Raw genomic sequence first — 24,064 nt, 5'->3', positions numbered from 1 at the left:
ACAAACACACTAATTACATTTTCCTCGCTTACTGTTTGAAATTTGGATTGCATTTTTACCAAAAAAGTTTAAAACGCAGTTTAATTAGTTACGGGTGGGGATGGGTGGAGACTTGAAGAGATTTTGAAAAGTACTTTCTAGCGCTTCAGATTTAAGAGCCCAGTGACAATAGTGCTAAACAGAACGGTCAAAGCCTGCAGACTTTTCTTTTAACAGCTCTATTCTGACGCATGCACGACAGGGTTGGGGATAACTTTTCTGTTGTTTGCTTTTAAGAGAACTAAAGGAGCGGGGCCCGCCTCTTTTTTGACCTAAGAGCAAGAGTGAGGGACCGCGCGGATTTAGGTACGGCCCCCTCTAGGCGCGACCCCAGTCCAGCGAGGGTGTGTAACTACCCCCTTCGCCGAGGGGCGGGGCGCGCCCAGCGGCCACGCGCGCGGGCGGTGGAGGGGGCGTGTCTCGCGAGGGCGCGCAGGCGGCGGAGGGGGCGTGTCTCGCGGGCGGCGGCGGCGGCGGCGGCGGCGGCGGCGCGGGCCGGATGCGCGGCGCAGCCTCCTGTGTTGGAATGTGCGGCTCCCGCGAGCTCACGGCGCAGCGGCAGAGCGAGCGCCGCCGAGGCCCCGGGCCCCAAACCCGGGCGGCGGCGGCAGCCAGGACGACAGGGCGAGGGCCAGCGGCCTGAGCACCCACAGCAGCCCTACTCCTGGACCTTCGCGGGCCTCGACGGCCCAATCGCCCAACTTTTCTACCCTGCACCTCCCCTCCCCCGAAACTCCAGCAACAAAGAAAAGTAGTCAGAGAAGGAGCGGCGACGCCGGGTCGCCAGCTCCTCGTCTCCTGGTTAGGTGGGTAAGCCGGGCGCGGGGCGGGGGGCTCGGTCGGCGTGGGGGAGGGCCGGCCCGGTAGTGGCCGGGCGGCGGGAGGGGGAGGGCGCGGAAGGACGCGGAGCGAGGCGCTGTCCAGGGCTGATTTGCAGATACTGTGGCTCCGCGGCGGCGGCCGTACCGGGCGGGGGCGGGCGGCCGAGCGGGATCGGGTTACACCGCCGCGGCCCGGGGGCTGGGCCGGGGGCGTCCTTGGGGAGCGGCGCGTCGTCGGGACCCCCTCCACGGGCGAGGCGGGGTCGTCCCCTCGGCGCGGGCCCGGCGCCCCTCGAATTCCGGTCCTGAGGCCGCGAAGCGGAGCTGCTCGGGGCCCCAGTCCTGAAACTTCCTCCTCCTCCTCCCATTCCCAGGTCCCGCCGCCCGCAGCAGCCCCGCGCCGGCCCGAGGCCCTCCCCTCCACCCTTCCCATCCCGGCCTCTCCCTTTTGCCGAAGGCGCCGTTGAGTGCGGCCGGGCGGGTTGAGTCAACCCCGTGGCCCGGGCGGGTCCGCCAATGGGGCTGGACAGCGATTTCTGCGCTCGGGCCGCCCCGGCGCCTCAGCCCTCCGCGCGCGGCCGCCGGCTTGTCCGACCTGGCGGACCCGGGGAGAGCGTCCTGCCGGGCGCCGTGGGGGAGTGAAGTTCGCAAACTTCCGGGGCGCGGGGGTGGCGGCCGGCGCGCGTGGGGGCCCCCTGCCTGCTCTGGGCCGACTCCTCCTGAGGGCGCCAGCGGAGGCTCTCCGGTCCTTGGCGGAGGGAGAGCCCCGGGGCGATCAGGAGAGCCGGGGCGCCGGAATTACGGTAACTTTCCTCTTTCCTCCCAGACCCGGGCCCGCGGGCCGGGAAAGGGACTGCCTGGACGTGGGAATGACTTGGTGTGGCCCCATGAGCCCCAAGTACCCATCCCCCTCGTTTTTAGTGTTGGGGGACACAGGAAAAACCTCGGGACGGTTGTTGGGGCAACTCGCGCGAGTTGGTGTGTAGATGTGTGCAGCGTGTAGGCCCGAGAGGAAGCGAGAGCGCCCGAGTTTGCAAAGAGCTGCTTTGTGTTTGGTATTTTGAGAAAATGGCCGAATGCCTATTTCAGTCAGGAATGCCGCCGCCGAGGCAGGCGCTGGTGGCAGCAGCACATAGGAATTTGTGCAACTCGTAGGGCTGTGCTTCGTCGGTCTTCCTCACAAATGTTAAAATTCCTTTAGGGATAGTAGGTAGTAGGATTTTGGAGGGATTAGAAAAGTTGATGTTTGGGTAAATACCGAGTAGTCTGTGCTGTTAGGCACTGGGAAACCTTTTACGGTTAGTTTGTTTTCTCTGTTGGTGTTTTGATTCCAACTTTTTCTTGGTACCTATTACTAAACCGGCTTGTGTTCATAAACTTGATTGAAATGATCTCCTTTTTGTATTTTAGGTTTAACTGTACTTTTTAGTGTAACTTGTCGCATATTTTGGCTTTTCTAATTTGGAAGAGAACAGCTAAAGTATTTGAAAAGCAACGTGATGGTCAAGACCATTTAAAAAGCCAACATGTTTTCAAGAAGGTGATCTTGTAATGGCTTCCATTAGGGCAAGTAGGCCAAGTCAAGCACAATGCACAAAAAGTTACTGGTTGTGGAATGTAGAGTTGTAGGTTTTTTTCATTAGAGGGGTTGAAAGATTAATTCTTAATCTTCGTTTGTGAAGTTTGGAGTAAGCTAAACTTCCCTTTTTCACAGGAAGAGGGTCCATGATTATTTTCCCCTTTGAAACCAGTGGAGTCATCAAAAAATTTAGACTGAGTGGTACTTTTTCCACAATAGCTTATTCTTCTGAAGTTAGTTGGGTTGATATGGAATTTAATTAGGTTGACCAATTATTACAGCCTTCCACTTTCCAGACGTGCTTGTGAATATAAGGCACAACAGTATGATTTTGGGGTTTTTCAGCTCAGATTTAGACCAGTGAATTGTTGGGAGAATAGGAGAACAACAATATGCTAATCATGTATTGAATTTTAAAATAATTTTAATTGATGTTGAAAATGAAGATTACTTGTTCTTTACCCACCAGAAAAATGAAGTTCTTGAGGGAAGACCTGCTAATCAAATATAAAATTAATCACCTAGTTGACCTAGTCGGTGCGTGAGTTATGTCAGTACTGTTGATAAAAATTTTTTAGGCGTAATAAAAGTTTTTCTGTTGACTGAAAAAAAGAAAATTGGTGATTACAAGAATATTTTGAAGGTTTGTTTTTAGTGGTTTATTAAGCTTCTGGAGTTTTAAAGATTATATTGGAAAAAATGTTTTTTTAGTTAGGAAGAATTACATTGATGCTTTCATTTCAGACTATTAAAAGTTGTGTTTTATTTTTTGTTTATTTTAACTTCAGACAGAATACAGTTATGGCCACCCAGGTAATGGGGCAGTCCTCTGGAGGAGGAGGAGGGCTGTTTACCAGCAGTGCCAACATTGGAATGGCCTTGTCTAACGACATGTATGACTTGCATGACCTCTCTAAAGCTGAACTGGCCGCACCGCAGCTTATTATGTTGGCAAATGTGGCTTTGACTGGGGAAGTAAATGGTAGCTGCTGTGATTACTTGGTTGGTGAAGAAAGACAGATGGCAGAATTGATGCCTGTTGGGGATAATAACTTTTCAGATAGTGATGCAGAAGTACTTGAAGAGTCTCCTGAAATAAAAGGTGAACCTAATGGACTGGAAAACATGGAACTGGAAAGTTTGGAACTCAGTGTTGTAGAACCTCAGCCTGTATTTGAGGTATCTGCTGCCCCAGAAATTTATAACACAAATAAAGATCTTCCTACCAAAACACCAGGAACAGAGGACAAGTGCAAGAACTTGAAGACCAAACCATTTCGCTGTAAGCCATGCCAGTATGAAGCAGAATCTGAAGAACAGTTTGTGCATCACATCAGAGTTCACAGTGCTAAGAAAGTTTTTGTGGAAGAAAGTGCAGAGAAGCAAGCAAAAGCCAGAGAATATGGCTCTTCTGCTGCTGAAGAGGGAGATTTCTCCAAGGGCCCCATTCGCTGTGACCGCTGTGGCTACAATACCAACCGATATGATCACTATACTGCGCATCTGAAACACCACACCAGAGCTGGGGATAACGAGCGAGTCTATAAGTGCATCATTTGCACGTATACCACAGTAAGCGAATATCACTGGAGGAAACACTTGAGAAACCATTTTCCTAGGAAAGTATACACATGTGGAAAGTGCAACTATTTTTCAGACAGAAAAAACAATTATGTTCAGCATGTTCGAACTCATACAGGTAAGGGCCTCTATCTAGTCCGTAAGTTCAGCTCTGTCAAAAAATTTAAATTTTCTTTATATGAATAATTTCAAACACCTCAGAAGTACTATAATACCACCATGATCCAGCTTATACCCATGGCCTGTACTTAACAGTTGCCAGTATTTTGTGACATTTGGTGTATTAACAATGGTTTTCTGGGTAATTGTTTCATAAATTTAATTTTTAAAAAGAACATTATCTAGATTTTTTCACATACCATGCAGTTCATCTATTTAAAGTATGTAATTTAATAATTTTTACTATTTCATGTATTCAGAGTTGTGCAGCCATCTCTACAATCAATCTTAGAACATTTTCATCACCCTGGAGAGAAACCTGTATCCATTAGCAGTCACTCCCCATTTCTCACCAGCATCCCTTACTTACTTTTAAAATTGTCTTTTAAACTTTTGTTAATTAAGGGATATCATTTTTCAAAGAAATATTTGTAACTGTTAGTAGTTAATATTCACATTTTTCATTTTCCTGGTGAGAATTGAGGCTGGATTACTGCCTGAACAAAATGGATAGTAAACTAGTGTACTGTACTCTTTGGATCACTAGTGAAAGGGGGCTGTAGAAGCTGTTTTGTTATCAGGTCCCCTTTCCAGGAGGTGGCACTCTGCAGGATTGAACCCTACAGGTAAAGTGGGACCCAGTGAAGGGGGGAGAGGGATTGATAATGCTTTGCTTATTAGGTAGATTTAAACAGTAAAACTTACAGGTGAAATTCCATTACAGGAAAGATTTGCAGCAAGATTTCTAGGCCCTGTGGTTGCAGATATCTCATTTCATGTTTTCGTGTTAAACTCGTGCTAAGCGTTTTCGTGTTAAACTTAATGCTTTGTTAAAAGATTTTTTTCCCTTGTTTTACCTGATTAATGTGATTTTTTTTTTTTAATTTTAAAAACAAAGTTTATGAAGGATAACATTTAAATGTAAATTTTAAGAGTATCTCTAGTGCTAAATGCATAGTTCTGAAAATTGAATTTCTGGAGAAATAAACTGATTTGGTGCTATAGAGCAGAGAACAGAAATGGTAGGGGTAGGAATCACTTGTTTCTCTTTTGCACTGTTAGTTTTCAGATTCATTTCATGGATTTATTTGTTCCTCATTAAGTACCTGGTGTTAGATGCTTTCTTCTGTTCTATGCTAATCTTCAGAAAAATCCATTGAGGAAAAACAGGGCAAATTACAGCAGTCTGTATTTCCAGAGAAGAAAACTAGATTTGAAAGCGTGAAGTGATGTGCCCATCATTCCCTAATGATACATACCACTGGGATTCAAAGTTCAGAATCTCTTTCTATAGGTAATTGTCATGGGAGGGGGGTGGAGCTAGAGATTACTTCTGAGTCAGCCTCTTTAATCAGAAGACTCAATTTTGTAGTTTTGATATATAACCTGTTCACAAATTCTTCTTAAAAAGATCGTTTTTGTCCATATGTGTGACTTCAAAATCACCACCTAACTAAACTTTCTAGAATAGGCCTATTTTGTGGAGTTTTACAGATAAGAGCAATTTATTTTGTTATAAAGAATTTAAGAGTAGACCTCAAATGACCTTTCATGCTAATCTAGAATAGTGTTTAATTTTTCTCCATTAACATTTTTATCAAATTAAATAAATATGTAACAAAACGTTTGCTGTTTTAGTATTTTTTTATATGTAAAATTCAAGGGCATTAATCGCTTTTATTATGTTGTTCAACCACGACCATTATCCATTTCCGAATTTTCCTGTCACCTTTAATAGAAGCTCAATGTCCCCTAAGCAATGACTCCTCTTTACTCCCTTCCCTATTCCAGATATACTTCCTATAAGTAGGGTCTTATAATATTTGTTCTTTTGTGACTGACTTATTTCAGTTAGCATGTCTTCAAGGGTCTTCAATTTCGTTAACGTTTTTTATAATTGCTTTAACCAAACCTAACCCGTTGCCGTGGAGACGACCCTGACTCAGAGCAACTATAGGACAGAGTAGAACTGCCCCATAGAGTTTCCAAGGAGTGCCTGGTAGATTCAAACTGCCAACCTTTTGGTTAGCAGATGCAACTCTTAACCATTATGCCACTACGGTTTATTGAGATATAATTCACCTAGCGTACAATTCACCCACTTAAAAATCTGTACAATTCAGTGGCTGGTAGTATATTCATAGAGTTGTGCGACCATTGCCATACATCTTTTTTTAGAAAATTTTCATCACCCCAGAATCCCATACCCATTAGTATTCACAACCCCATTTCCCCACAACTTCCCCAGTCCAGGAACCGCCAGTTTGTTTCCTGTCTCTGGATTGGCATGTGTTCTGGACATTTCGTATCTGCCAGGCGCTCCTTGGAAACTCTGTGGGGCAGTTCTACTCTGTCCTATAGGGTCGCTATGAGTCGGAATCGACTCGATGGCACTGGGTTGGTGTTTTGGGTCTCCAGTCCAGGAACCACCAATCTGTTTTCTGTCTCTGGATTGGCATGTGTTCTGGACATTTCATGTAAATGGACTCTCACAATTTGTGGTCCTTTGTGATTGGCTTTCACTTAGCATGTTTCGTTGTTTTTATATGTAGAGTTCTTATTTTTATTATTTGTTTTGCTGAATAATACTCCATTTTATAAGTAGAATTTTGTTCATCCATTTTTCAGGTGGACATTTGGTTTGTTTCCGCTTCTTGACTGTCATGAATAATGGTCCATAAATTCTTGGGTACAAGTTTTTGTGTGGACATACGTTTTCATTTTTCTTGGGTACATACATCTAGGAGTAGACTTGCTGGATCATAAAGTAACTCTAACATTTTGAGGAACTGCCAGACTGGTTTCCAAAGTGGCTGCACCATTTTACATCTCCACCAGATATATGAGGGTTCCAATTCCTTCACATCCTTGGCTAACACTTGGTATTATCTGATTACAACTATTCTGTTAGTTTCTGTCAGTCAATTCCAACTCGTGACAGCCCCATGTTTGCAGAGTAGAAATGCCCCCATAGGGTTTTCTTGTAGAAGCAGATCATCAGGCCTCTCTTCAGAGGCATCTCTGGGTGGGTTCACCAACCTTTCAGTTCACCCACAGCTTATTTAGTAGCGTTTATCCATCAGTTATTTTTTAATTATTAGTTACAATAGAAAGTTATTCCAATTGCACTTATACAGGAACCATACAGGTGGAAAGAAGAGCTAAGAAGTTAAATACTTCAATAATAACCTGCAGCATCATTTTGAAAATAAAAAGGGCTATGAGAATTCACAAAGCCAACCTGAATAATGTTATGGAAATTCTGAATTGAATTATGTACATTTCTATATAAATTGGTCATTTTGCTAGAAATAGGAAACATACCTTTTTAAAAAGAAAAATGCTCCGTGCCAAATATTGTGTATGTTAGTGAGATTTATATTTGGCTTATTTTGTTATATTTAAACACTATTACTGTATTTTTGCAGGAGAACGCCCGTATAAATGTGAACTTTGTCCTTACTCAAGTTCTCAGAAGACTCATCTAACTAGACACATGCGTACTCATTCAGGTTGGTATGAAATGGGAACTTTTTAAAGTCATTTTTAGTGAACTACCGTTAAGTTCTTCTAGATTTGGAACTGAGTATGATTTATTAACAAAGTATTTTAAACGGCTTGTTGGCAAAATTTAGAAATTAGAGCTAAAAATCAGTGCTGTGTTAGTGTGCAGAGGGAGATCCTTAGCCTGGAATTTAGATGAACTCCTGAAAACTGAGTGTAAATGTGAGTGTGTGCACGCTTTCTGGGAGGAAGGTCCTTAACTTAAATCAGATCTTCAAAGACAGAGAGCTCCATAACTACAATAAAATTTGATCAGCTATCATAGACCAAGGCTTTTTGAACAATCTCCACTTTCTCACAGTTCCCTAGGCATGTCATTATGTACACAGTATAATGTTGAATTTCTTAGTATGTGATTACGGTTACCAGGTTCTCGAGATTTCATCCTCAGGTCCTGAAATTTGGATTTGTTATTTTGAGTTGACAGGGGTTTTAAGAGCTGATTCACAAAAACTAAACACAAAAGAAAATGATAGATAATCCAGGGTACCAATTTGTTAACCTATAAAGTATAAGACTCTAGCAAGTGGAAAGTTAATCCGTTCCAGTGACTGAAATCATCATGATCACTGCATGGATTTGGTTCTCATTTTCAAGGTATGTAGATGGCAAGGTAAAAAAAAAAAAAAGAAAAAGAAATCTAACATAGGTGGTTATGAAAGGTAATTATTTCATTTGGCCATGAGGGCATGAGGGACCCTTAGTGAACTACTACTTCTGATCAGATTACTCTCCTTCCAGATTTGATGGGGAAAATATGCTAAAATCTTGCTATTTAGGAAAGTGTAGATTCATTTTCTTTAAATTAACAATTAGATCTGGCCTATGAAGAGGTCATATAGTATGCTAGCCTTGCTTGACCTCACATGCTTGTCATGTTAATGTACATTGAGTGTTCCTTCTAAATCTCTGAAGTTACTGAGTTGGGTTACTTACCTAGAAACTTTGGGAATAACTTGGCACAATCTCAGGCTTTGTTGAGGACAGGGCAGAGTCTTGTTGATAGATGTGCGCCAGGCCCTAAATAAAAACATTTAAGAGCCTTGCATGAGTTAACTTACTCGTTATAACTCCCTTATGACTTATTAAGTTCTATTGTTATCCTCATCTTTCAGATGGGGTAACTAAGGCATTGGAGAAATATGGCTATTTTTTCCTGTACAATGTCCCCCCTTCTGATTTGTCTACTTGCTTTTTTATGGTGCCATTTAGCTTTTTCCTGTGTCTTGTATTTCCTGTAAAGACTTGATATTTACTTTCTGATATGTGTCACTTGAATTGCATACTGATCAGTGATGCTTGGTCACTGGGTTAGGATGATTAATTCTTGTTTCATTGAACTGATACAACTTTGTCTATGGTGTTTTACAGTAGTTGATAATCTTCTGTGAAGCACTTTTATTTGGATTTGTCATACCTTGCCTTGGGTTTCATTTACTTTAAAGATGGTTTTCTATACTTGTTACAGTACAGGAAGTATTTTAAAAGTGTTAATAATGAGTAGTAGCTTTATATGAATATGTAAAACTTGTACAAATGTTAACTCTTTTGAATTGGACTTAAATTAATTTGGAAGACAGAAAAGGTGCCTAATCCCAGTTTATAGCTGAGGACACCGACTCAGAGGATAATAGTCATTTCTTGAAAGTAGAAGAGCTAGGATTTGGTCTCAGACCCCCTCCACTACTCTCCAACTTCTATCAACATAGTTAAAAAGAACATTATGGCTTAGAAAGTGGCTCAAGTAAAGAATTTACAGCATGTTGAAATTTGAACCACACTGTATTGAGAGAGCAGAACCATTGTCTTTTACTGGATGCCAACAGCTTGTGAGTCAAAAACTGGAAACAAAAATAGTCTGTTTCATGTTTGAGTGTGCTGAATTATTTTCAGCAGAGCCTATATTTTAATACTTTGAATGGAAATTGCTGATAGCACATAAAATGAGGCTAAGTCAGGTCAAATTGGATGGTCTTTTGCATGGAGTGAATATCTTGGTGGCTCTGTGGTCTCATTTTTATAGGTCACCTTGGGCATTTTGGTTCCTTGTTCATCTCAATGTCTTTAGAGGAGCAGTTTGTACTCTGACTTATTTCTGGGCGAGATTAGGCTTTGTTGAGTTAGTACATTTTAGCCAACCTGACAGTGGTTTATAAAGCAAAACCATATTGGTTGTTTACTTGGAGCACTTCTAACCAGGGTCTAATTTGATCTTAGGTCAAATTAGAGATCAGAATGTTAGTTTGGTGAAAAAGAAAATTGGATATTGGTGCAAATACAGCCACACTGAATTAATCTGGTGGTGGTGTGGGCTTCATTTTATTGGTGTTCCTACCTGATAAACCATTTGTGATCAAGTTGATTCTGACTCATAGTGACCCCATGTATGTCAGAGTAGTCCTGTGTGCTCCATAGGGTTTCATTGGTGGCAGAAGTAGATGGCCAGGCCCTCTTTCCAAAGTGCCTCTGGGTAGACTTGAACCATCAACCTTTGGGTTAGTAGCTAAGCATGTTAGCCTTTTGCATCACCCAGGGACTCCTACCTAATAGTATAATAGTATTCGGATAGCCTCTCCTGGGTAGGCCAAGAGACACTGATGTTTTCCTCAGCTCTCCCTTTCCTGCCCTCAGTGGAGGCCACTGGCCTGTTTATAATTGCCGTTATATTTTTTGTGCTCTTTATATTTACCTGTAATTATACTTCATGTATCACACTGACTAGTTATCCCATTCTGCTAGTATTGGACTTAATTTTGTCTATTTTCTTATTACGTGGGTATGGATGTTTGTTAAAGATAACAGAAAAGTAGCTTGCCAAATTCCACCGCCATTTATTACTTTTTTAAATTCACTGGTAAATTTATTTTCTTTTCAACAACTATTTGGTTATTATTATTATGTTGTTACTTGCGATTGAGCTGGTTGCTACTCATAGCAACCCCATGTATAACAGAACAGAAATTGCCCAGTTCTGTGCCATCTTCATGATCCATTGGTGTAATTATTTAATACCCTGGCTTATTTTAAAGACATTTTGGTTTGAGAGTCTTCATGAATTTTAGAGTGATTTTTTTAAGTAATAATTCTTTGTAGTATGGTTTATTTACATTAAATTGCACACATCTTAAGTATTCTTAGAGGGTACCTCAGTGGCTTTCTGGATCTTTTCACCTTTTTGACTACTGCCCAGATCAAGGCATAAAACTTTTCTGTCACCCTCAGAAAAGTTGCCTCCTGTCCCTTTCCCCATCAGTACCCTTCTGTCGATATTCTGACTTTTTATCAAAGAACAGTTTTGCCTTTTAAAAGTCATGTAAATGAATTAGACAGTATAGAATTCTTTCATCTAGTTTCTTTCACTTAGCTTAGTGTTTTGGAGGTTCATCCCCTTTTGTTGAATTATCAGAACTTCGTTTATATTGTTGAATGGTTGTAATCCATTGTATGTCCCTATTAAAATTTTTCTTAGCTGTTCTTTCTGAATTATTCTTTATATGAATGTGTAAATCTTGTACAAATCTTTCCTTTTTTGAATTTACCTTATACTTAAAATAGACAAAACTGGCACATTTATATGAAATGTGATGAAAAACATGGGTAAATAGCAGATTTGGAAAAGAGAGTAAAGTTAAAACTTGGTCCAGGGCAAAAAGACTTATTCAAATTAGGTACTTGTACATTAGAAAATCTTGATGAATATTCTTAATACAAGCCAGCTTTAATGTCATCAACAACAACTGGGAGAGAAAAATTAATCCAGCAGGTTAATTATGCCACCAAATTTTAAACATAAAATTCCTACATTACCACTTCCCTGGCCAGGCGGAGGCTAGGTGGGGGTGTACACCTCAGTACTTGCTGTTCAGATCGGGTACTAAATGGTGATATTTTAGTTACCATTCCCTTATTAGAGCAAATATTTTCATAAACAGATAAATTTCAATTGTTAGCTTTTTATTTACTCATAACCAAAAATTACCAGTTGATTCCAAAAGTGATTGGTTATAGATAATGCGTATTTAGTGCTTTGTCAGCCTTGAGCTAAGTGCTTTATGTGGATTAGATTATTTATATCTCACAAGGTTTAGAGAGTATTTTACAGGTGAGGAAATTGTACGTTGCCCAGGGCCTCACAGTAAGCAAGTAGCAGAGTCCATATTTGATCCCCTAGACTTTTAACTCTAGAACTTGAATTCTTAACCATTATGCCACCTGTCTTTCCCCAATTTATGTCTACATACGGTAAGCAGATATATTCTCCATTTAAGTCTTAGATTTGAAAGGACAAGAAAGGGGCAAATGGACAGTAATGAATCCATTAGTGGACCAGTGTGGAAAGTTGTTGTTCAGTTAGCTGCATATCCAATCTGACATACCTGGATAAGTTTTTATTTTGTGATATAGTATTTAAAGTTATCATCAGACATTTTCTAATCATGTAAAGCTTAGTGTCTAAATGGTTTTGCTTTTAATGTCTGAGTAGTTTTACATTATGAAAATTTAAAATAAGATATTACATGAATTTGATGTTTGAGAGATGAATTTTCATAAATGTCAATTTCCATTTTTTTACTATGCATTCCATTGGACCAGTGGGGTATGGATACCATTTGGTAATATTACTAGAATGTGATCTAGATGGGTATGTATTCAGGTAGAATGTGTTACTCTTATCCCTTTAATTTGGGGGTGGGAGTGGTTTTTCTGGTTTTGTATGTATCTGTGATTATGATGTTGTTGGCATATTTTATATACCATATCTATTTGTATGCCTCTTCTCACCTAACTTCCTTGGCCATTTTATAGAAGAAAGTGGAGGCGGGGATCAAGAAAAGTTTTCTGAATAACTACCTTGACTGTATTTTTGCTTTAAAATAGCAACTCTGGCATTTGTAAAGTTTGCTGAGCAAAACTTAGCACTTTCCACAATGGACAAAAGGGTTAAATTTGAAGAAAAAAGCCTTTTCTCCCTGAGCCTAGAGCAATGTTTACATAGTTTTCCCCTTGGGTCAGGGAGTATAGAGTATAAGAGATTTCTTCGAAGTTTTTAAGATTTATCTTAAAATTATATAGGAATTTTAGATTTTCTTTAATTAGTAGTGCTTGAGAGCCTCTTGATGAACTTTTCTGAAGATGATGGTAGACTGAGATAATTATTCCTCTCCTTGGTTTTAAATCAATATCAAGGGATAGAGAAAAGTTAAACAAATAAATATGGTAAACATAAGGTGCATGATACGATCTGTTAAATAGTCTGTGGTTTTTACACATATACTATTCTTTATATTTTAGCAGGTCTTGAATTCATTGCTTAATCTATGTCTTCTCTAAACATCTCTTATTTACCTTCAGGTGAGAAGCCATTTAAATGTGATCAGTGCAGTTATGTGGCCTCTAATCAACATGAAGTAACCCGCCATGCAAGACAAGTTCACAATGGGCCTAAACCTCTTAACTGCCCATACTGTGACTACAAAACAGCAGATAGAAGTAACTTCAAAAAACATGTAGAGCTACATGTTAATCCGCGGCAGTTCAATTGCCCTGTATGCGACTATGCAGCTTCCAAGAAATGTAATCTGCAATATCATTTCAAATCTAAGCATCCTACTTGTCCTAATAAAACAATGGATGTTTCAAAAGTGAAACTAAAAAAAACCAAAAAGAGGGAGGCTGACTTGCCTGATAACAATATAACTAATGAAAAAACAGAAACAGAGAAGACAAAAATAAAGGGAGATGTGGCTGGAAGGAAACATGAGAAGCCTGTAAAGGTAGAGAGAAAAGATAATGTTTCAAAAGAGAAAAAGTCATGTAATGCCTCAGTGGCCCAAGTGACTACCAGAACTCGCAAATCAGCAATGGAGACTAAAGAGATGGATGTGCCTGCAGGAAATAATTCAGAAAAATCCTGTAAAACCAAGAAAAGCAAAAGGAAGATGGGAGCTGAAGCCCATTCCTTAAATGATCCTGTGAATGATGAAGAACCTATGACAAAAAAGAAAAAAAAAGTAGAAAGCAAATCCAGAATCAGTCAGGAAGTGTCAAAGGATGACAGCAAAGTGGAGGAGAATAAAAAGCAAAACACATACACAAAAAAAAGTACAAAGAAGAAAACTCTGAAAAATAATAAATCAAGTAAAAAAAGCAGCAAGCCTCCTCAGGTCGAGTCTGCTCAGAAGGGGCCTTGCCAGAAGAAGCCTGCTCAGGTAGAGCCTCCTCAGACAGGAACAGCTCAGAAGCAGCCAGCTCAGGTGGGGCCTTCTCCCATTGATCCACTTCCTCCCACAGGCCCTCCTTCTGTGGATCCTCCTCCTCCCATGGAATCTCCTCACATGGAACTGCCTCCTTCCGTAGTGTCTCCTCCTCGGATGGAGCCTCTTCCTCAGACGGAGCTGCAGCCTCAGACGGAGCCGCCACCTCAGACAGAGCCGCCACCTCAGATGGAGCCTCCTCCTCAGACAGAGCCTCCTTCTCAGATGGAGCCTTCTCCCCTGATGGAGCCGCCTCCTCTGATGCAGCCCCCTCCTCTGACGGATCCCCCTTCTCAGACGGAGCCGCCTTCTCAGACGGAGCCGCCTTCTCAGACGGAGCCGCCTTCTCAGACGGAGCCGCTTCCTCAGACGGAGCCGCCTTCTCAGACGGAGCCGCTTCCTCAGACGGAGCCGCTTCTTCGGATGGAGCCTCCTCAGGTGGAGCCGCCTCAGATGGAGTCTCTTCAGATGGAGCTGATTCCCAAAAAGTCTCCTCCCCCAAAAGATGATAATAAGGAAATGTGTGACACACAGAGTGAAATGGCACGGAAGGAGCAAGTCCTTATTGAAGTTGGCTTAGTGCCTGTTAACAGAGATAGCCAGGCTCTAAAGGAAAGTACAAGCACACAGGAACTCCTACCATCACCACTGCCACCAAAGGAAGACTTAAAGGAAGAGGAATCAAAAGACCAAAAATCATTCTCTGAAGAGGAAGGAATTAAAGAAGCCTCTCTTCAGAAAGTAGGAGCAGAAGACGCAGACAAGAGTCTAGCTGGTCTTACTGCTACTACCGAGGAATCTACCAGTATTTCATCTTGTGAAAAAAACTTGAAAATGCCAGAGGGTGATATTTTAGATGATAAACATCAGGCTGACACTATGCTTTGTAAAATGGAAACGGATACTGATCAAAACACAACAGAGAGTCTCTCTGGTAAAGACTCAGTTAAACCAATTTTACCACTGCTTCTTCCCCCACCGATAGAAAAACGTGAAACAGTGTCCAAAACTGCTGTGACATCACCTCCTGTTACCACGGCAGTAAATGAGTCTCAGGAAATTGATGAAGACGAAGGCATTCACAGTCATGATGGAAGTGACCTAAGTGACAACATGTCTGAGGGTAGCGATGATTCTGGATTGAATGGAGCTCGGCTGGTTCCACAAGAAACTAGTAGAAAAAATGTAAAGGAAGCTTTGTCAGTCAAAGTGGCTGAGGGAGATTTTGTTTGCATTTTTTGTGATCGCTCTTTCAGAAAGGAGAAAGATTACAGCAAACACCTCAATCGCCATTTGGTTAACGTATACTTCCTTGAGAAAGCAGCTAAAGGGCAGGAGTAATTAACTTTGGACAAAGTTACAGGTCTATCATATTTTATAGTCATTTATAGTAGTAGGCAACCTTTTATTTTTAAGATTGCTTTAATTAGTGTCCAGTGTTGATTTTAAGTGACACTTATCCTTAAGACTTTTTTTATACTGATTGATATATAAATTGGCAAATCCAAGGGAGTTAGTACTAAATCAGCAGAAACCTAAATCTGTTAGCTTATGCATTTAATTGAAATGAGAAAGCCAAGACGATATAGAATTCTGTTGCTTTGTCCAGGTACAACGTGTCGGTTTTTTTCCATTTCACTGTATTCATAGTTTGTTATTTAGCTCTATAAAAATTGGCATACTCAACAGCAAATTACTTGAAGAATTTGCCTGCTTTATATAAAGTTAGCACTTTAAAATTTTTTTTAGAGATGAGAAAAGATACTTAAATTGAAGAAAAACTCTCCCAACAATGGACAGTGTATTGGTCCAGGTATTTACTTTCTGAGTTTTGATCATTGTTTCTTATTTGTGTATGTTACTGGTCATGAAAACAGTGATTTTGGTGTGCTTTGTGTGTGTGTGTGTGTGTGTGTGTGTGTAGGGGGGGTGCTTTAATGGCTTAAGATGTTGCACATTTTTTTTTTGTTTTTTTACCTATGCAGTTAATTTTTTAAAAAATAGCATTTGTGTTGAACAGGAACACTTTATACATATATATGCATGTTTATTTTGGCCTCTTTGGAGGGATGCTTTTAGGCTTGTTTGCAAAAGGACAGTTTTCTTTTTCTTTGCTGCGATTGTCTTTTTTGCAGAATATTAGCGTGCAAGTTTGTGAGCAAATGAAACATGCAGGCTCAATCTTTTTTTTTTTAAATTTCATATCTTTATATCTATGCTGTATTTCATGTAGGTTATTTATTTTGAATGGATGTAGTAAATTTGTAACTCTCAGCTTTGATTTTTGCAATAAACCACTAGGCGCTATTGAATGGATTTTTACATCAAATTACCAACCATCGGTAATTATATTTTGCCTGTTTTGGTACAGCTATGTCCTGACTGTACAGTGTTAAATAGTATGTTTGAGATAAACCTTCTTCCATAGGTGGCTGGCATCCATATGGCTACTCAACTGAGTAAAGAAGTGATATTTGAAAACTGCACATCTTGATTTAGGAGACAGACATATGTTCAAGTTATACTGAATATTGCTTGTGAGATTCCAAAGCCATAACTATTACAGCAAGCCTAGGGTAAGACAGCAGTAGTGTGAGTACTGGTAGACCAGCTGGAACTTCCTATGACTACAGTATAAAAGGCTGGTGAAATTTGAGTACAGTCCAGATTTTAAAATCACACTTTCTCAGGGTTTTCCACAAACTAGTGGGTGTCCTGGCTGTCCCTGTAACAGCCTCTTTCTATAGATGGGGCCTAAAATGAATTGCAACTGTCTTGTGTTCCAGTGGGGCACTTTGTATGAAAAAGGAAGTGTACTCTCAAACATTTTTGTAGGTTCTTTGGATAGTTGCCAAAGAATATGAAAGAATCCAACATAGGATTTTTGGCAGTTCTTGCTTACAACAATTATTCATTCAGTAAAATAAAATATCCCATTAGGGGATCCTGAACAATTCTGGCCTCCCATGACTTATTCTGAAATAATCAGCTTAATACTTCATTTATTTTTTTTTATCTGGTGATCTCTTTGAGGCAAGTTTCAGATTTTGGCAGTATAACTTAAAAGATTGGGGAAAAAAACATTGATAAAGTGTGGGTGGAAAACTGTTAAAAATCTTGAGTGAAGTTAAAAAATGTTTGGACTTGGAATTGACTGAGAGGCCAAAGATTTAAGGAAGCAGAAGATTCTCAAGACACGGAGTAAATTGCATGATGTGTGTTGTGTTTTGTGTGTGTGAATGGGAATTACTAAATGATGTTGAATTCTAGGCTCTGACAATCATTGTCAACAGAAGATCAAGTTACAAATATTTATGTTTTAAATTTAAATTATAAAGCTAGTAAAATCTTTCTAACAACTAGTTTTAATGCTCATGGGTACATTTTGCGTAAGTTACCTTTTGCAGTATGTATAGAAAGATTCACCTTGAGCGTAAATGGAAGATAGGGAATCACAGATTTTTGTGGATTCTTTCATACTTCTGGGGAATGCCGAAGAATTCAACTAATTTCTAATCTAGTTTTTAGGCTAGAATGCTAAAAAAGACAAAAATATGCAGGAAACTAATTGGTCTATAAGAACATTATTACTGGAAATTGAGTGGGAGTTTTGAGGCCTTTCTTCCAGAAAACAAGGACTTTTGATGGTCAGGCCTATATTAGGTTCTGAACCTTAATGCCATGTATTCGTACTTATTAAAAATTGTATCAATGGAAAGTATATTAGTAATATGAACTTCTAGTTCAGTTGGGAGTTCTTCCATTTAAAAATGTGATATTTGCATGAAACTGTTTGACTCTTTGTTTTCTCAGCCCTTACCCTCCTCCCACTGAATAGAGTTGAAACTACAATTTTCCCTTCTTGATAAAGGAACAAAAAATGAACATGTATTTGTAAATCGATGCTTAGTAACTAGTGATAAACTTGAAATACTAGAACACATTATAAGCCTAATCCTAGATAGTCTTATGAAAATGTATCTCTTTTAACTATCTTTTGAACCTATATTCACATTGGTTTTGAAGATATTTTAAATTATATTTTTTCCTCTTTTTTTTTCCAGAGCTGCTTCTTCCTTGGGGAGCTACATGTATTCTTTTTTTTTTTTTCTCTAATTGAGGTGAAATTCACAAGGAGCTAAGTGTTCTTGATAAGGCTTCTTATAACTGGGTGGATGTACTGCTCTAGTCTTCCAGGAAAGGGGCCCTTTTATTTTTTAGAGTCACTTCCAAAGTCACATGGTCTTTGAACTTTGGGGGCTATTTTGCTTATAGGTGCTGATAAAAGTCTCAACCCAAGTAGACCCCGTGGCATGTCGCCCTGTGAATGTTAATGATGGAAAGAATACCTTGCCTGTAGTACCTTATCAGTTCTGGACTGAAAAGTTGGGGGTGAAACTTAGTTTGTTTTTTTTTTTGGTCTTTATTATATAAATCAGAAAAACTTTACAGCCAGTGTACTGAATTTCGCTGTTGACCTCAGCAGGTGAACTGAGCTGATAGTGTTAATTCACAGTCCAGGAATTACCTGAATCTTGGTTTGTGTAGATTTACAATCTACATGCAATATTAACAAAACCAGGTAGCTTTTACAGTTTCGTGTGTGTATAGGTTCCTCTCAAATTACTCCCCCTCCCCCACATACACACTCAGTAGTTATTGAACTTTGTAAGCTGGCATTGAAACTATAACGAAATTGTATCATTTTTTAACTTTTACAGTGCAATACGTGTGTTTTTCTGAAGCAAACCAAAGGTAAATTTCTCATGGTTCTTGCTGCCTGCTTTAGCAGCATTTGAGGGAGGATCTTTTATACATTTGTATTTGTAATAGATGAAAAACCAGGTGTAAATCCTCTTTTTTTTTTTTTTTTTGAAATCTTAAACCACACACCAAGGTTTTGGTCCAAATTGTGTAGGATAAGTTGAACTTCAATTGAATTCTGTTAACCATTATGAGTGTATTTCTGTAAACATAGTTATGTTGAAATAAAGTTGGGAAAAAAAATACAATGATGGCTTTGTTTATTATTGGTACAGAAGTATCAAGGAAGTCAACTTAACTTTGTTGGTATTGCAAGTGTATCAGTGATTCCCAAAGTTATTTTCTTACATATCCTATAATAGGTGGAAAGGTTTTGGGTAATAATCCAGTGGGTGGTGCTCCAAAGCATCCTGATAATGAAAGATAAAACGCTTTCTTCAAGACAAAGGGTCTGGGGGAGAAACTGGACAATTCATTAAGGTTTTACATAGTAATTCCCTCTTAACCACAGATCCCTTTAAAAGTAGTAATAATAGGCCCTTTTCAATAGTAGAACTGAGATTAGGATTTAGATTTGTAATTAGAAATAAAAAGGGTCAAAGGGAAGATAGGTTGAAGTTCTTGCAATAGTTTTTAAATTGAGTGTTCACTGAGTGCCAGGGCACTATTTTTTATAGAGAACCAAATTCTTTATTCATGTGTTGCATTTGAAATATTGTTAGTTGACATCCTTGGCCTGTGATTCTTTTCCATAGTCCTTAACCAGACAACTGCAGCCAACAACTTTTCTACCTTTCCCAGAGATTTACCCATTTCCATAGTAGTCATCAACCTTATTTAGGTTGATTTAGTGTTTAGCACGGAGAGCCTCTGCCAACTTGGCATGTTCCTCACAGTTGCAAGCATGCAGAGATGAGTTTGTTACTTGTCTTTGTCAGCTTGGCAAATTGCACATGCTAGACCATCATGAATGAGGATAGTCTTAATTCATATAGAGCTGTATTAACTATAATGTCCTAGCCATGACAGTTGGTTATGGGTGAAGCCCCATTTTGAATGCCCCTGAAAGAGCTAGGGCACAAGTATGATCTTAAGGGTTTTATAGAGAAGTAAATGAAACCCAGGGGAAAGAGAAACCAGAATCTTAGGCTTTGCTTCCTCTGTTAATGGAAAGGAATAGGTTTCTATATTGTGGAGTTTAGAGTAAGTGGAGAAGGGGTTGGAGAAACCTCCCCAACTGTGTAAAGTGTCAAAGTAAATGGATGGTATTCAACTGTTCAGATGTAGCATGTGACCTGGAAGATAACCAGTTGCAAACCGGAAGGAATATTTGTGATTTTACCTGCCTCTCCCCCCGCCCCCAAGGCTTCTCATCAGCAACAAGGCGAATTAAATTTCTAAGCATTTCTGTGGCGTGGTAGAGTCATTGACAAGAGTTCATTGAAATTTTTACCTGACTGGGGTGTATGGAATTTAAATAAGATGTTATTGATAGTCTTATTTGGTATGCTATCTTTAATGAATGAAATAATTGTTACAAGTATCTTTCTCTAGTATATTCCTACCTCCTTCCCAAAAAATCCCTTATGATTTTTACATGTATCAAACATTTATACTTGACCTCCTTCCTCCACTCTTTTTTTCCCACTTGAAGGTTTCGTAGATTAATCCTAGTTTATAGGTAGAATTAACAGTATCATTATATGAGCTTCCTTCTAGGGTACTTTGCAGCTCTTATCCTCAGCTCTAAGACGGGTAAGTGAAAGTGCAAAAAATTTGCTAATGTTAATTAGGGAAAATTCAATGTTAAGGCTTTTCAAAAGATGTTGATGTTGACGCATGCTACATCAAGTGCTATATATAGGTCCTGGGGTCGGACCTGGGTTTGCACTGGACTTGTCTCGCTTACTGAGTACAGTTGGGAGATCATTCTAACTTTACTCAGCCTCTTTACTCATCTATCAAATGGGGATAAATAGTACTTCCACAGAATGGTTTTGACTATATTGCATGGTTAAGTGCCTAGATGTTAGTATTAAGACCTTTTGCACTGGGTCCAAGCCCAGTAAATATCCTTAAATATATAATGTGCCTCTCTATTTGGGAATGGTTAAGTTGTATAACTCCTGCTTGTGCAAGTTAGCATTTTAGTGCTGAAGTAGTATGAGCTTTCGTATCAGGCTAGATTGTAATTTTCATGAGAGGAAGAATGCTTTTATGTTTGCTATTGAAGCACCTGAAACAGTATCTGGCCCTTAGTAGGACAAATAATTGTTAATTGGCTAGCCCAAGAGTATGTGTGTCGGGATGGGGGGGGGGAGATTCCCCTTGGCTTCTAATGTAGTTCTACTGTAATTTTTTAATTCTGATAATCCAGAAATCTCTAAGTTTCTAGACAAACTGGGGTGTTTTTCTCTTGGATGATGTGAGGAGAATCAAGTAGCAGGAAATAGGAAGCCTTGAAAAACAATCTGTAAATGAGTATATTACACTAGAAGGTATATGTCAGTTTATCTCATTACCGATTATGTTAACTTTTATCATTTGGTTAAGATGTCCTTCAGGTATTTCCCTGTGAAGTTATTTTTTTCCTTTTATAAATTGTGTGTGGGGCAGGGGAAGGATACTTTGAGACTAAATATCCTGTTCTCAACATTCACCCAGTGATTTTAGCATCTGTTGATTCTTGCTGGAATCAATTATTACTATTACACCTCCACTTAAACTAGCTGGTATTCTGTCAAGAAGAGTTTTTCCTTCTCATGTCCTAATTTGTAACTCGATATTGGTGTGGATTCATGGTTTTTTGTTTCATTCGTGTGCCCCAATTCAGCGCCCTTTCCAGCTGACTAAATGAGAGTTAGTCTGCTAATATACTTATTGTGTTTGCCATGTTGTTTCCTATTCATGGCGACCCTATGTGTGCAGAATAGAACTGCTCCATGAGATTCTCAAGGCTGTGAACTTTTGGAAGTAGATCGCCAGACTTATCTTCTGAAGTGCCTCTGGGTAGGTTCGAACTGCTAACCTTCCAACCAGTAGTCAAGTGCTTAATCATTTGTGCTATCCTGTGACCCCTGCTAATATACTTTTGGGCTCCTAATTATGACCAAATACTTTGAAAAGTCAGATATATCAAATTTCTGCTTAAGTCATTAACAGTACTATAAAATTTATGAAAGCTTGATGGAATATGTTAAGGGATAAATTGTAAACGAAAGTTTGCAAGTAATCAAGATTGTATCACCAGAAGAGGCAATCTTTGAGAACAATAACCTAATTCCTTCTGAATGTCAGACTGCTGGTGTGCTTTTTATTGATTTTAGAGTATTACAACTTTCTTTTTCTGTGTACTCTAATTAGATCATCATTCTAAAAGATCATATAACATACACAACTGCATTCTCACAGAAATTTAAACAAGCGAAAATCTCTTTTGACAAACTTTGACCTTCATTTGTTTCTTTAGAGTTAACTACTGTTAACTGACTACTTCCATCTGTGTATGCACATTGAAATGTATAATTTGTGTATTTTACATAAATGAGATTGTTGATACTGTTCTGCACCTTGCAGAAGAAGTCTTTAATTTGAGGTCTCGGTCAGTAGTTAGAGACCTACCTCGTTCTTTTTAACTAAGGCATAGAGTGTTCTGTAGTATGGATGTGTCATGGTTTAGTTACCTTGTTGTTAGGTGCTGTCCAGTTGGTTCCAACTCATAGCAACACTACCTGCTCCTGCACTATCCTCAGAGTCGTTGATATGTTTGAGCCCGTTGTTGCAGCCACTGTGTCATTCCATCTCGTTGAGGGCCTTCCTCTTTTTTGATGACCCTTTACCAAGCATGGTGTCCTTCAGAAACAGCCCCTTTCTGATAACATTTCCAAAATACATGAGACAAGGTTTTGCCATCCTCCCTTCCAAGGAGCATTCTGGCTGTACTTTTTCCAAGATAGATTTGCTCATTCTGGTAGTCTATGATATATTCTGTATTCTTCGATAACACTGTAATTCAAATGTTGTTGTTGTTAGGTGCCATGGAGTTGGTTCCGACTCATAGTGACCCTGTGTACGACAGAACGGAACAGTGCCTGGTCCTGTGCCATCTTCACAATTGTTTTTATGCTTAAGCCCATTATTGCAGCCGCTGTGTCAATCCATCTTACTGAGAGTCTTCCTTTTTTCCACTGACCCTCTACTTTACCAAGCATGATGTCCTTCTCCAGGGACAGATCCCTTCTGATAACATGTCCAAAGTATGTGAGACGTAGTCTTGCCGTCCTTGCTTCTGGGGAACATTCTGGTTGTACTTCTTCCAAGACAGATTTGGTCATTCTTTTGGCATTGAGTATGCATTCAAATGCATATGCTTTAATATCTGTTATTTACCTGATACTCTTCCTGCCAAAACTGGTTGACAATTGAAGTGTTTTGAGAGTGAAGCCATGTGAAGTGAGTGGTTGAAAGTTCCTATACTTTTTCCAGTCTTATAAGTTATGTTTGTTTATGCTTGTGTGCTTGAAAATAGAGCTTGTTTCATATTTTTTCAATGATAACCAAGCCTTACAGTCTATGTTGAAGTTTTTTGACTTGAAAGATTTCTGTATATGGAATGTTCAATTTAGTGTGTTCCTGAAAACAACAAAAAATTATGAAAAATAGATGTCCAACATCAGTGTGCTAGGGGATAGTACCTAGGCACTCAGCTAACATTACCAGGGCGAATGATTGAATTATTCATATAATGGTATATTAAACATTTACAGTTTAATGAGGCAGGGTCCTTATTTGAGCATAAGCTACAACAGTAACTCGAATTCAGCCGTGTCTGGTGGATCGTTGTAGGGAGAACAGCAAGGAGTCTTATTTGCATCTTTCTGATGGAGATACAGTTCATCCTAAAGAATAAGCAGGCATGTTTCCCCAGTGGCAAGCATGGGTTCCTGGTATTAGTGGAGGTGACTAGGATGATGGCAGTACCCAGGGATCAGAAAGAGGCAAGGTCAGGAATCAGTGCCACCAGCAGAACTGGAAGCACTGAGATAGCCTCTCTGGTAGGGATATCAATGAACATGATTAGTCCCGTGGTGATTAGTGACAGCAGTGGAGTGGTAAGATACCTGCATGTGGCCTCCCTGTAAGCAGAGATGGGGAATTTCATCAAAGGGAGCTGATCCTGAAGAGGAAGAGAATGGTTGATTCTGTGTAAGCGGAGTTGTTAGCTGCCAGCTACCATGGAGTCAGACCCCAACCCATGGCGACCCCACGCACATGATGCAAAACACTGGTCCCGTGCCATCTCC

At 39.8% G+C, this 24,064-nt stretch overlaps 1 protein-coding gene across 3 annotated transcripts; it reads left to right on the top strand.

Moving 5' to 3' along the window:
- Positions 1 to 521: 521 nt before the first annotated feature.
- On the top strand, positions 522 to 19,009 carry REST (RE1 silencing transcription factor). Of its 3 annotated transcripts, XM_049886213.1 has the most exons (5): positions 974 to 1,663; positions 3,228 to 4,138; positions 7,608 to 7,691; positions 13,096 to 14,322; positions 14,359 to 19,009. In XM_049886213.1, exons 2-5 carry the CDS (start codon positions 3,241 to 3,243, stop codon positions 15,336 to 15,338), a joined length of 3,189 nt encoding a protein of 1,062 aa, XP_049742170.1. In that variant the 5' UTR covers positions 974 to 1,663; positions 3,228 to 3,240; the 3' UTR covers positions 15,339 to 19,009. The 3 variants fall into 3 exon arrangements, with proteins under 3 accessions (XP_049742171.1, XP_049742170.1, XP_049742169.1); XM_049886214.1 differs by lacking the exon at positions 974 to 1,663 and adding an exon at positions 522 to 845 and having other exon boundaries at positions 13,096 to 19,009; XM_049886212.1 differs by having other exon boundaries at positions 975 to 1,663; positions 13,096 to 19,009.
- Positions 19,010 to 24,064: the final 5,055 nt, after the last annotated feature.

Source organism: Elephas maximus, chromosome 5, assembly GCF_024166365.1.
Source record: "Elephas maximus indicus isolate mEleMax1 chromosome 5, mEleMax1 primary haplotype, whole genome shotgun sequence".
Taxonomy (NCBI): Eukaryota; Metazoa; Chordata; class Mammalia; order Proboscidea; family Elephantidae; genus Elephas; species Elephas maximus.
Note: the sequence above shows the minus strand (reverse complement) of the source record. Positions and strands in the feature narration are given on the sequence as shown.